This window comes from Ambystoma mexicanum, chromosome 6q, assembly GCF_040938575.1.
Source record: "Ambystoma mexicanum isolate Mex_15411 chromosome 6q, UKY_AmexF1_1, whole genome shotgun sequence".
NCBI lineage: Eukaryota > Metazoa > Chordata > Amphibia > Caudata > Ambystomatidae > Ambystoma > Ambystoma mexicanum.
Window position 1 is genome coordinate 600,152,398 of NC_090937.1, and position 12,833 is coordinate 600,165,230.

At 42.7% G+C, this 12,833-nt stretch overlaps 1 protein-coding gene across 7 annotated transcripts in view; it reads right to left on the reverse strand.

Moving 5' to 3' along the window:
* UGT8 (UDP glycosyltransferase 8) overlaps positions 1 to 12,833 on the reverse strand; it is a 570,821-nt gene that overhangs the window by 71,150 nt on the left and 486,838 nt on the right. For all 7 annotated transcript variants that reach the window (XM_069631073.1, XM_069631068.1, XM_069631072.1 and 4 more), the window contains one exon: positions 5,129 to 5,271. In XM_069631073.1, coding sequence (XP_069487174.1) covers positions 5,129 to 5,271 — 143 coding nt within the window. The remainder of the gene's footprint in view (positions 1 to 5,128; positions 5,272 to 12,833) is intronic.

Here is a 12,833-nt window from a genome sequence, read left to right on the forward strand (position 1 = left end):
CTCAATCTTCATAGGTCAGTTTATGGGGCACCATGCACATTGCTCTGCTGTGTCTTATGTCTTATCCCCTCACTTGCAAACAGTTTTTTCAATTATGCTTCTAACACACAACAGACACCCTTCTCTAATCTGCTTAATTTTCAAGAAGGGGTTATTCACCACTTGTATAGCCCACAACGTTCTAAACACACATTTTTCCACCCCTTTCCCAACCTTTAGCTCGGTTAACGGATGTATTAGGCGCATCATTTTTAAACGACGTTTAGGGCTCAACATGTAGCATATTTTACATAATGATTGATCTGTTATTGGGATGTAAGTGAGCGTCCCAACGGTGGGAGGAGGTTTACACTGCATACATTTTATTAGCACAGAGAGCTGGTCATTTAGTGTCAGCATTTTGGCCATTCAACACACTTTGGAGAGCATTATATGGTGAAAGGAAGAGCAGCAACACTATTGCTCATTATGATTTGAGTTTAGGGTCCAATAGTTTAAGGACTTTGTAGCAAGCGTTAGTGAATTAGGTTGTGTTTTGTTTTGCATTTAGGAGAACTCAGAATATGTTATTTTGCTACTTGTTGAAGGGGTGGCTGCAGCATCATGTAGTGTAAAAGTCATTAATATTCAGTAGGATAGATGTTGAGGTTTAGTAACATAAGACCTGTGGGCTGTATTTGCAAGAGTTCTGCCATTTTGGATAAGGCCCAGTCAGAATGCTAATGTCCCAGGTGGGCAGGTGAAGAGTTTGGCTATCATTGTGAGGCATAGCAACTCACACGGGCTGGTACTCAAACTCATTATAACATTCCTGTCCCAGAAGATAGATTAGTTTTGCAGCTGTGAAGGACACATCTTACCGAGAACAAGGCGCAGGGTGCAGGCATTGACAAGGCATGGAAATAGGTTGAGGTCATAATGCCCCCATTGGAAAGAGGCAACACCATTGGAACTGCCGCAGATATACCAAATAGAGCAAATAAATCAGAGAAATTAATCCCCAAGAGCAGTTCCTTGGCTGTGTTTTTTTTATAAGATACATGGTTCCCAAGAGAGCTAGAGAAGGTTGTGTTATAGGTAAGCAACATGTTTAAAGATGGGAGTCACAAGAGGTGTTGCCAAAGGGTATAGCTGCAAGGTGGAAAGAGCTATTCAGGGTTTCCAAGTTTTCTGGTCTCATAGGAAAGAAGAATTGTGCCCATTGTATTGCCACGGTGTGTTGACTTCACTGTTCACATTCGCTCCATGATTAGGTCCTGTTGGGGGTATGCACATCGCGAGTTGGCTGAAAGTGTGTTGTCCAATAAGAACATTCCATTGTGGCAATAAGTTACCTGAGTGTAAACTAGTCAATTAGAACAGACTATTTTCTGCTGACTACACAATTAGATCATTTTTAGGGGAATGTGTTCATGTCGTCACAGCAAGTAGTTGTTCATAATTGCAGTTCCCTTGATAGCTACAAAAGTCTGAAGAGCATACTTGTTTTCAAGGCCTACAGTAATAGGTGTATATCCATGTTGTAAGACCCCCACTTCCAAAAGTGGCATAGCCATAGAACCACTCAAAAGCATATACCTATTTATATCCAATCCATTGATACTCTTATCCAATGTATATAAAATGTATATTAAAATGTTTGGGGGTTCCTATTACATTTTTATGACAAATTAGTGGGATTCTCATCAAAGTTAAATACAAATGATTGAGGTTCTTATCAATTTTATATAAAAAGTATATAAAAAATGTTGGGGGTCAATAAAAAATGTTCATGTGCAATCAAAATTATAGGGATTCGGGGGAATGGCTGGGTCATGGGCAATGGCTGGGAACCTGTCAACTGAAACACTTGGTGAAAGGTATCCCACCATACTACTAAGATTTCAAGAAACATCCTATCTTGTTGCAGACTTGAAGGCCCCATTAACACAATTTTGTGAGGTATTCACAATTATCATGATGAAACAAGAAGATTTTTTTTTCCAAAACTAAAAGTCTGAAAAATATCCTGCATCATCTTCAAGCGGTCGACACAGACAGAGCTAATGTAGGGTGCACACATGCAGCACTGTCAGCACCGTTCATCATTAAAGATTCTTTATTTCAGTGGAAACGGCCATGGAAGAACAGGTTCAACAGCGGAGAGTGATGTGTTACAGGCTATGTCTGGAGCGACTGCGATCAACAGCTACACAGCAATGCTTCCTGCGCTTGTACATTGGATACCAAACCAGTTCCTTGCTTACAAAATACTTTTGATTTATTCCAAGTTGAGGGAGCTCATCATTTGGGCAATTTGTTTTCACAGAAATGACGTCACTTGTTCGATGAACAGGAATTAATGTTGAAGCATTGTGTACATCAGAGCACTGATTCTCTTGCCTGTGCTGCTTCAAGTTCTGTCGGAGATTTGCAGTGGGACAAGCTTCATTGAACCCTGCCCCCATGCTTCATGGATGTCGAAACAACATGTATTATTTCAACAAGGTTTTTTCTGTCAAATACTTTCTACTTGGGGAAACTGCAGCAATTAACAAAGATTGTCAAACAACATTTCTTTTTCTAAATTTCACTGATTCCATTGGAAATAAAGGACCCTGAAAGACACTATGGAAAACTAGGAGGTGGTAACAAGCAGGTCTGGTGGTGCTGCACCACTGGACCAAAAGAACCAACTGCAGGGAGAAGACACCTCTCGCTTTCTTCTCCGTTTCTGCGGCACAACTGTGGGACTGGTGATATTGCTTCAACAATAACCTACAACCACGGCAAGCTCACCATGGCAATGCTGGCTCTGTTTGCACTACTAATTTGCAAAGACATACCACTCATGCTACATTCGTCCGCTGATCCTACTAATGGATATTCACTACACATAATTCCACACACCTGGCTCGCATTGCCGTATTACGGTGTCTAAAGACTCCTGTCATTTTGTCATTTCCATCACATTAATCCAGCAAGTGAATTTCCAACTGGTAAAGACATATACACACTGTGACATTTAGGGACTTGCTGTAGTCAGGGGACAGCTTTTCTTGAAGCAGATGAAAACATAAAAATTCAGTTGAGGGTGTGACTCCTTTTTTAAGGCATGAACTGGAAAAAGGCAGTTGCCTGATGATATTACTCCACTGAACAAAAGAAGTAAATGCAAGGAGAACATGCAGCGTATACATTTAAATGCTCACTATGTTGGAGGTGTAGCATTGTCATATTAGAGGCCTCTGGGGTTAAGAGACCTGTCACCATTTGTGGTAACTGCTATCTATAACAAAATCATCGTTTCTCACGAAAGATCTGGCCTTAGTATTTGATCTCCTTTACAACCTTTTAACTGGGAATGAACAGTCAAACGTGAATTAATGGAATCTCATTTATAAATGTTCCATTTTGTTTTAATTAGTAGAGACTCCCTCAATACATCTTCATTTGAAAGATATTTTGACATCATGGGCCTAATTGCGAGTTTGCTGGTCCGGATACAACGGTATCTGAAAGTTTACCGGTACCGTTGTATCCGGAGCGGCAAACTCCAAGTTGTGCTCGTGGGTGCCTTTCATTCCGCCAGGTCTGACCTGGCAGAATGAACGGCACCGCGAGCACAGCTTGCCTGTATCACCGGCATGGTAATGAACCGTGCTGGTGCTACAGGCATCCCCATTCCCATTGAGCCCTATGGGGCTCAAATTGGGAATGGGGATCACCTGATTCAAGCACCCACGAAAGGGCAATTACCGGGTCCGGTGGGGCCATAATACCCCGGTAATTGCCCATTTGCGGGTGCCGGACCCTGTTGCAAGTTTGGAGGTAGCCTTGCCGGTTTTACCAGCAAGGCTACCTCCAACCTTGTAATGAGGCCCATCATGTGTTTATTAGTGGAAGGAAACAGAGCGCTCGCACTGTGAGCATACTGATAACAAGATAATGCAAATCCTACTACTGCTTCTTCCATGGAAAGTAGGTAGGGCATGGGAAAGTTCTACTGGGTGAACAGCGAGAAAGATTTCATTCCTCTGCTCACTCCGGGGTGAAGACAGGACGTCTTGGCCTTTCCTATGTGAGGTATCTCTTGGGAGACTGGGGTGTTGTCAGGATATTGTGAACCCCAGAAGGCTTACCATTTGGCCGAGCGAGTGTTTGGCGTGGCAGTAAGAAGGCCAATGCCATATCCTATTTTTATCATAAACATCTTTTTAGGACAAGGATTGCTTGGCCATGATGATGACGCCTCCCAGAGCAAGGAGGTTGTACACTAGACTGCGAGTGGGTCATCTCCCCCTGGCACTGTCAGTCGGCGAGCAGGGAAAAGGGACTCTGCTGACTGCCAGTGCGGGGAGGCACTGGAGACACGTGCATGTTTCTTTCCTTTGTGCCCCTTTTCCTCTATGCTTGGCAGTCCTGTTCAATGGGAAGGGTAAGAGAATAGCTAGTGTGGCCATGGCTGTTTTGATGTCCATGGTAAATTCTGCCATGGTCTTTGCAGTTTCCCAATACCTCACCCGGGCCTCAGGGCAACATGTTCCATGCAGAGGAAAGGAAGCCACAGCAGAAGGAACGAGGTTGTGTGATTTTTAAAGTGAACGTATGAAATGCTTCTTCTTTTTCAACATGTCTATGTTTTTTTTAAATAAGGATTGTATAATATATCGTTATGTGGTGCCAGCTTATTTTTGTTGTGTTTCATTGTTTCTAATAATACACATAAATAACTTAATTGATTGACACTTTGAAAGCGAACCCCCTCCCATAACCTAATCCGGCGGGCAAGGTGGCGCTCTCAACACTCCACGGTCAATGTAATAAGTCTAGTATTATACATTTAACAAGTCACCCGTCACCAGCAGAGGAAAGACAATCAACAACAAATATAGGTGAAACGCAGCCCAATACAAAAAGAGACTGTCCTCTGATGGCAGTGACTTTCACAGAAAGAAACAGCAAAAGAAGAGACTGGATGACCTGCGGACACGGTACAGCATCTCTACTGATGTTGGGGGAACAACACATCCGATTTAAACAGCTGTTTCTGAGGGTCCCTGCAAGCAGCAATAAAGAGCTGCAATATTCTGACCAACCAAATGTCTCGAAAGTGGCTCTTTATCCCCCACCAGTGCACCCCACTTACCTCCAGAGGACCCTTTGAGGAAGTCTTGACAGGGCCCCTGCTAACTTGTTAGCGATGTCTTCTGACAGGAACTTCACTCCTGCCCCAAAGGAGACTAGGACAAATCCATTTTCTGGAGCAACGGCTACCCATGTTTGGAGGTCCTATAAAAAAGGAAGGTTTTTAAAGTTAGTGTTGCAAACCACCAACACATGCAAAGGCAGACATGGAGAATAATGGTATGCAGCTCTTTTTAGTCATCTAGAAGGGGAGAACTTGGTCCCACCCAACAATCTATTCCTATGGTCCCTTCCGGTAGGCATGGCTCTGTTGCTGGGAGGGCTGATAGGAGAGAGGACTATACACCTCCCTAGTTTAATCCTAGGTCTTGATGCCAGTGCATCCCTCCGCTAAACTACTGACACGCCTTCTGAAGAAATATGCCATATTTTCATGTCTACATACTTCAGACACATTAAAGGGCTTCTTAAGGTTCTACAATTTGTTCAACGCAGAAGTCCCAAAATATGTACACACACTGACTATATCTCTCCCCCAAGCCCATGTCAGACTGGTGTTGCACATCAAGTCATGCTGTATCCTTCAAGGAGAGGTAGGAATGCCGTGGCAGCCAACCAATCACTGCAGGAATTTGTTTTGTTTATGAAAAGCAAAAAGCAGCAGATGGATACCTTTTCATGGCTTACTCCACCGAGCCGTCCCCCACCTGTTAACTCCACGCTCCCTTGTTTCTCTGCTTCCCTCTGCATGTTTTCCCCCATGATTGTAAAGCACTCCATCGATTCCTGAAGCTAGGTCTGTGCTCAATAATAATAATAATAATAATAATAATAATAATAATAATAATAATAACACACTATGAGGACAAGACCCAGGTGGTCTTGAAATCTATCAGAAAAAATGATGGCCTCAGCCTAGTGAAGGTATCTTTTACCCCAAGATCCTCTGTTATTTTCTCTTTCTGCTTTTACTTTTTAAACAAAACAACAACCTGCACTGTGTTTATCCTTTGCATTCTGGTAGTTGCAGTTCTATGATTTCCACTGCAAACAGAAGGCTCAGAATGCAAAGAAAAGCATGGGTCTTCATGGGCTGCACTCACCTGGCGTGCATGAAGCTTAGATAACGTATCTTCTTTTTTCCCTACATTTTGAGTGCCTGGATACTGCATAAACTAAAAATAATTCAGTGTCTTGTGAAGGTACTGAAAGCGAGCATATGCTGTTTTCAATACACTATTATTCGACTAGTAGTTTACTACAACGCAGGGATAAGTCCAGAATCACACAACAATAGGTCAAATGGCAAAGCAGGGACTACAACCCAAAGCCACTAGGACTCATCTGCATCCAAGGTGGTGGTGTCAACATGCGCATACGAGTCTATGTTGTTTGCGGATCTGCATATACTTTCCAACACTCTTACTGGTGTCATTTTGCTGTATATACTTACAAAACAGAGCTATGAAAAGGACATCTTAAAAACATGCATCAAAAAAATGCAAACAATAAGCAGGCTTTTGTCATAAACTGTATTATAGCGCTTATGATGGTGAGAGAGCATGGCCATTGGGCAATTTGCGGGCAATACCAGGAGGCGTATAAAGCACACTGACATTGCACGCAGATTGTCAGCCACATTATCCTCACATCATGCTGCCATTTTGTGTATCACAGACAGGTGGTGCCTTCCCCCTGGCACCATTGTGGCACTTGTCACTTCCGCATTGTGCTCCTTAGTATGGGGTACGAGGGGGGAAGCAAAGCCCAGGCCTCTCCAGCCCTCCATCTTACCTAAACCAGCCGGTGGGGCCACTGTTTGGCCCATTATAGTGCCCCTCTATCCTCTCCTGCCAGTGCTCCTCAGTTCGTCTGGGTACAACTGAATTTGAATATGGCCTGTCACATTTGACGGGCCTAGTTTCCTGTGGCCTAGAGTCATGGTTACTGTTTCTGTTTTGCCTCCACTTCCTGGCAGTCCATCTCATAGCTCAGGAGCCTGCCTGATTACAAAGCCAGAAAGGAGCTCAGGACACGTTGTGTAATCAACACCAATCTATTTTTGTTGGTTTTGTTTTTGTTTCCTTTAGTGTGTCCTTTCAGTGTTCTGTTCTTGATTTAAGTGTGCTTCACTTTCCTTAGGGCCCAGATCAGGTTTTATATTAAATGTTTTTCAGATACCGTGGGATTAAGATGTTTTGGATCTATGTCCGTTTGCTGGTTTTATAAGAAGGTGGTTTCAGACATGCCAACATTCTGGCACCTGTGAGACGGAGATTTCACCCCAGAAATCGATATAATGTATTATTCCCGTAGGATTGCATTAGGGGATATAATGGGGATATAATTATCTTAGGTGTGAGACAGTACAAATAACAATAAAGCAGAAGGGTTGGCATGTATGTCGTTTCCGCGGGCCGACCGCTAAAGGCCACTTCTGCAGGGTCGGATCGGGGCATAAAACTGATTTGGGCACCAATAAAAAAGTGTCCCACAGTCACAAATTATTCCTTTTGTGAGAGACGGTTGGAGTAAGGGGGTGGGAGGTGTAAAATGTGTTGCCAATTATGCATTTGAAAGAATACTTGTTCTGTAACACTGTTCAGCACTATTAGTTGCAAGGTGAATTAGCACAAAGTGGCCCATTTTGGTTAAAGAAAACAGTGCCCAGTAACCAAAAAAGAGCCAATTTTGACCCAGAAAACAGGAGCACATCAGCATATTTGGTCCTCATTTCCGTTATTGTCCTATTGCCCTATCGGTCAGTCTCAGCCTGACACTGGCAAGGTTATTCTTTTATTTTTTTGTTATTTTATATATTTGTAAAGCGCTCTCTTTCTTCACCCTCTATTTTCTGCCCCCTCCCCACACACATTTCTGTTTCTGTGTGGCCCCTTACACGACCCACCCTTCCATCTGCTCATTCTGCCTGTGCCACTCATGTCCTCCCTTCTCACCCTACATGCCCGTGGTCTGTACTCTGGCCACCAGGGAGAAGCAGTGCAAGCAATTGTGTGCCGGCATGCAAATCAAATGTGGGCCAAGAACAAATAATATAGATTTTCTTTTGCAAAAAATGGAACAGAGACTCATCAAGAAACTGAATACAGTGGGAAGAGGCCTCAATGTGTGAGTAGAATGTGGTCCGTAGTACAGAGTTGATACGTTTCCAGTAATGAGATGAGCATTGTGTCCCGTTTTTGCCATATTTCGCGAGAAATGTGTAGGTTGGGACATGTTACAGTAATCTTTGAATATTACATGCCGCGGTCTAAGATAAAAAGAATGTTGATGGATATAGGCAATTATTTGCCTACAGCATGTGTTTGTGCATGACCTATTTTACTAGGGGTGTTTTTTTGGTCGAAAATGCGGGGGAGACCCCCAAAGCCCCCCAACTTCTGCCCACCTTCGCCTATTATCTTACCCCTTGCCATATACTTATTTAATTTAATGTGACCGAAAAAAACAATCAAAAAAATATGGTCATATCAAAAAGGTCAAATGTTTTTTGATCAAGTATGCTAATACCATTTGTACGAGCGATGTTTAACTGGTATAGATGTGTGCATCAACAGATACACTGTAAGCTGAAATAACATTACAGCCTCCAAGTGTGATCAATGTGTGTAATCACGCAAAGTAATGTGACTGCTGTGAGTGGTTCACATGTAAAGAATTGGCAATCTTATGTGGCTTCTGATATTGTGACGCTGTGCAGTATTGAGTGCCGGTCTAGTTGTTGTGAGTGATGGCCTCACTCAGATGACGCAACAGCAGTCTTTATGACTGGGGCTTGCTAGCAGAAGGCAAAATTCGAAATACAGGGGTAGGTACACCAAACGTTCGAAGAGGAAATAGAATGGCGAGGAGTATCCCGGCATTGGTAGGTTTGAGTCGGTCGGGCGCCCTAACACTTACAGTGATTAGTAATATCAGTTCATAGAGTGCAGCCTTCCCTGCATATACTCAAAACGGGCAAGTTACACAATTCAGCAGCATGTTACCCTGTTGGGACACTAAAGGGCTTGAGTTGATTCCAATGTGTGACGTCATGGAGGACGGTCTGTAGTTTTCATACGTTTAAGAGAACAGATTTTGGGGAAGTAGAATCGATAATTAATCAAAACAAGGAAGAGGGATCTTAACAAATAAAACCTTTAGTGCAAACGTTCTCGATGTAGATGGAGAAGGATGTGTAGCACCAATAAAGACTAAGACAAGGTGTGCTTTCTCTCTTTACAGCTTGAGGCACCAGGTCTGATTTGATCAGGCTTTCAAAACATGTAAATGATTAGACTGCACATGAGAGAATCTGTAAAATTACTCTGAGCGCCACATGCATGAAACTAGTGAGTGGTGCGTACCCTCGTTTTTCTAAATAGAACCATGGAACAATGTGAGAGCAGTATAAATGTATCAATACAGAAACATGTATCGCATTGTAGATGAACAGAGAACACGATTGAATAGAGTACACTGAGAGAAGAGGAATGAGCAGTGAAGCGCGTTATCTGAATGTGGATCAGAGTATGGTTCCATTTAGAGGTTCCAAGTGAGTTGGGGGTTCTGCTCCACTGGTTCATTTAAACACTTGTAAAATACAATGAATGGTGACAAAGGTAATCCCATGTACGTAAATCTTTCATAAATAAAGGAACCCTTTGAAGATTGTTTTTTATGTACAGCACTGAATATGAAGAACGTTTCTTGTAATGGGGTCGAATGTTCTTTTTTCCTGATGAAGGTCTAATGGAGAGTGAAGAGCCCAGACCCCACAATATTCATGCCGAAACACAAATGTATCGACATATGTAGAAGTTCCATTGTACATGAAGGTTATGTGGAAAATGGTGGTTTAAAATGTCTGCCGTAGTGCCACAAAGAGTGGATTGGGCGCCTGTGTCTTTGCACCACCGAACTGTTGATATGTTGAGCAAGCAATATTTATCAAATCGTGCTATAGTTAGAGTATATAAAGGCGGAACAGATCTAAACCAGTACAGTGGTGACTAATGGTTTCAGAATTAGAATCTGAGCATGAGTATTAAACTCACGTATTTACTAACCCCTGCACTTGTTCAGTGTCTAATGTTTGTGTTACTCATGTTTGTATTTGGTTACATTTTTGTGTTTTTAGATGAATATATATTTTGTGATAGTTACTGGGGTGAATAAAATTAGATGTTTATTTTTTGCGTGAAAAATGTTTCTGAAATTCTTTTGATGTTTTTGCACTAAGTAGAGGGGAACGAGTAACTCGATCAGTACTCTCAATTAAGAGTTGTTTTTTTTTTACCTTTTATAAGGATTAGCAAATCTGTCCACTCATGTTCTCTTTTGCTAAAAATATCAATGCAGTGGGATGAGGTTCAAAGGACATTTTGGAAGGATGAGCATTTTACATTGTTCCCAAGATCTGATTATATATTGGCATCTGACTATACTGTGGCAGAGGGATGGGCTTGGCGCAGGGATGTGTGGTAAAGCGTAAATGGGACATTTGGCACATTGTATTATCTGTGACTAAATGACTTCACCTTTGCAGGAGTATAAGCATGAGTGGTGGCTAAACCACCTACTCAGCACCCACACTTTTACAAACCAACAGTGATCCCACTCATAAAAGTAAAATATGCTAGGAGATATACCTCCTTCACCCTTTGGGGCAACGTGAGCAAGCTAGGCTTTCAGAAGGGGTGTGAATGTGAGACAGTAGCAACCCAAACAACAAAGTACAACAGTTCCAAAATCAAAAGAATGCCCAATCAAGATTCTATAGACATACATACTTTTAATTACACAAGGCAATTGTGCAGTGAAGTATTAGAAACACTATAAAAAAAACACCCCTGTAAATGAAAGACTGAGAAATGCACACTATAATGATGAGGTACTCTTAGTATTTAGCATGGAGGAAAAACATGCACGAAATGGAACAAGGAATTAAAAAAATTATATTGTCTTCTAGGAACAAAGTGCAAAAGGGACTGAGCCAGTTCCTAGGGTCCAAAAAGGCGGACCATGATGACAGTCAGTTCAAAGTAGCTTAGTCCAGACTTAGGTGGTTTGACAGGGTGGAGCTGGGCTTTGAGTGCTGTGCTTTCAGAACAGATCGGGTTCGAAGGGGTTTTGTCATGTTAGACCCAGGCAGCGAGTCAGCCTGAAATCAGTTTCGAGTGAGTGTTTCATGCGATTACAGACAGCATTGAGCAATGCATGTTGAGTAGTTCACTATGAGCATTTAAACCATCAAGCATGTTTCGAGACAATGCGTATCACTGGGGCAGGGTGAGGAGTGATGCAGATATCTAGCAGTTCGAGTCCAGCTGCCATGTAAAGTCCTGTCAGTGTGATGCTGGGTTTGATGAAGCGATTCAAAGTCAGGTGCATAGTACAGTGGTGCATGAGATGGACAGGTGACTAGGCTCTGCTGGTTTCTAGTCAAGAGACGTCCAAAGGCAGCACTGAGGGTTCCTGTTGGGTCGATAGAATCAAATGTGGTTTAAAGTGAGCTCAAAGTGTTTCAACAGCAAAAAATAGGATCCTGGCTCTCAAGATGTTGTGAGACCCAATGCAGGGGGCTCTAGAACATGCATAGTCCTTTCAGGTTCTTCTCTCCCAACCTATGGAGGTTTTGAAGAAGAGTGGCAGGTCCTCGTCCTCAGTAAGAGTTATCCCAAAAGCACCCTGGGAGTGGCTAAAAAGCAGAACTTTGCTCTGCCTTGAAGAACTCCTTTTCACTTCATTGGCTGAGGGCTTTAGAATGTCAACTCGCCTAAAAGCGGTCCAAATGTATTCGGTCTTTAGTCTTGGAATGGTCCAAAAGTAAATCAAAGAAGCAGTGAGATATACCCTCTTTGAAATGCAAAAGTCAACAGGTGATTGGTCAAAAGCAAGCCTGCTTTATGGGGTCAAACCCCTATCTTTATGATTAATGGCATTTGCCATCTTGCATCATACCCAAAGTACTATGTGCTAAAGGAAGTGGAGGAGACAAGGAGTAATGAGAGGCACAGAGAGAAACAATAAGGTGTATACGTTCCCCAACTGTGCTTAGCTCCCACTGTCTACACTAACCCGGCTCCCTTCTCAAATCCATGGCATCAAAGGCCCTTTGGTGTGCAACACAATGTTATGAGGCTAGTCCTTTTGTTCAAGGGTGTGCCCTTTGATTCTTGTTTACCAGAACAGATCCTACAGAGGGGCTGTCTTGCTAGATAGGTATTACCCAACCTCACAAAGGATCAAATAGAGGAAGAACTCACTGGTTATAGCCCTGCTGGGTGCAGCAGAGACAAACACTCTAGGGAGAATACACACAGTCTGTCAATGGCTGGCCTGGCTCACCATGTTGACACAAGTATGACTCAGATCAGGAGTAGCTTTAATAGTTATATGAACTACCAGCCACCATACTGCAAATTCAAGTATGGATTATGTTTAAAGATTATACTGCCACAAGAATGGTAGTTCCTTATAATTATGTAGTTTTGGGACAGTGATACATATCTTAAATGCAGCCTCTGGTCTGCAGTGACTTTGCTGTCACCCCAACTGTCAAGATGGCACCTGTGATCTCTAAACCTGTTTTGTGTCACTGTAGGATAGACGCTGTAGATCAGGATACTGATGCAGCAGGGGAAAGGTGTACACTATCATTTTAGCATGGAGTGTGAGGAAAGGGCGGTAGGTTAGCAGACCAC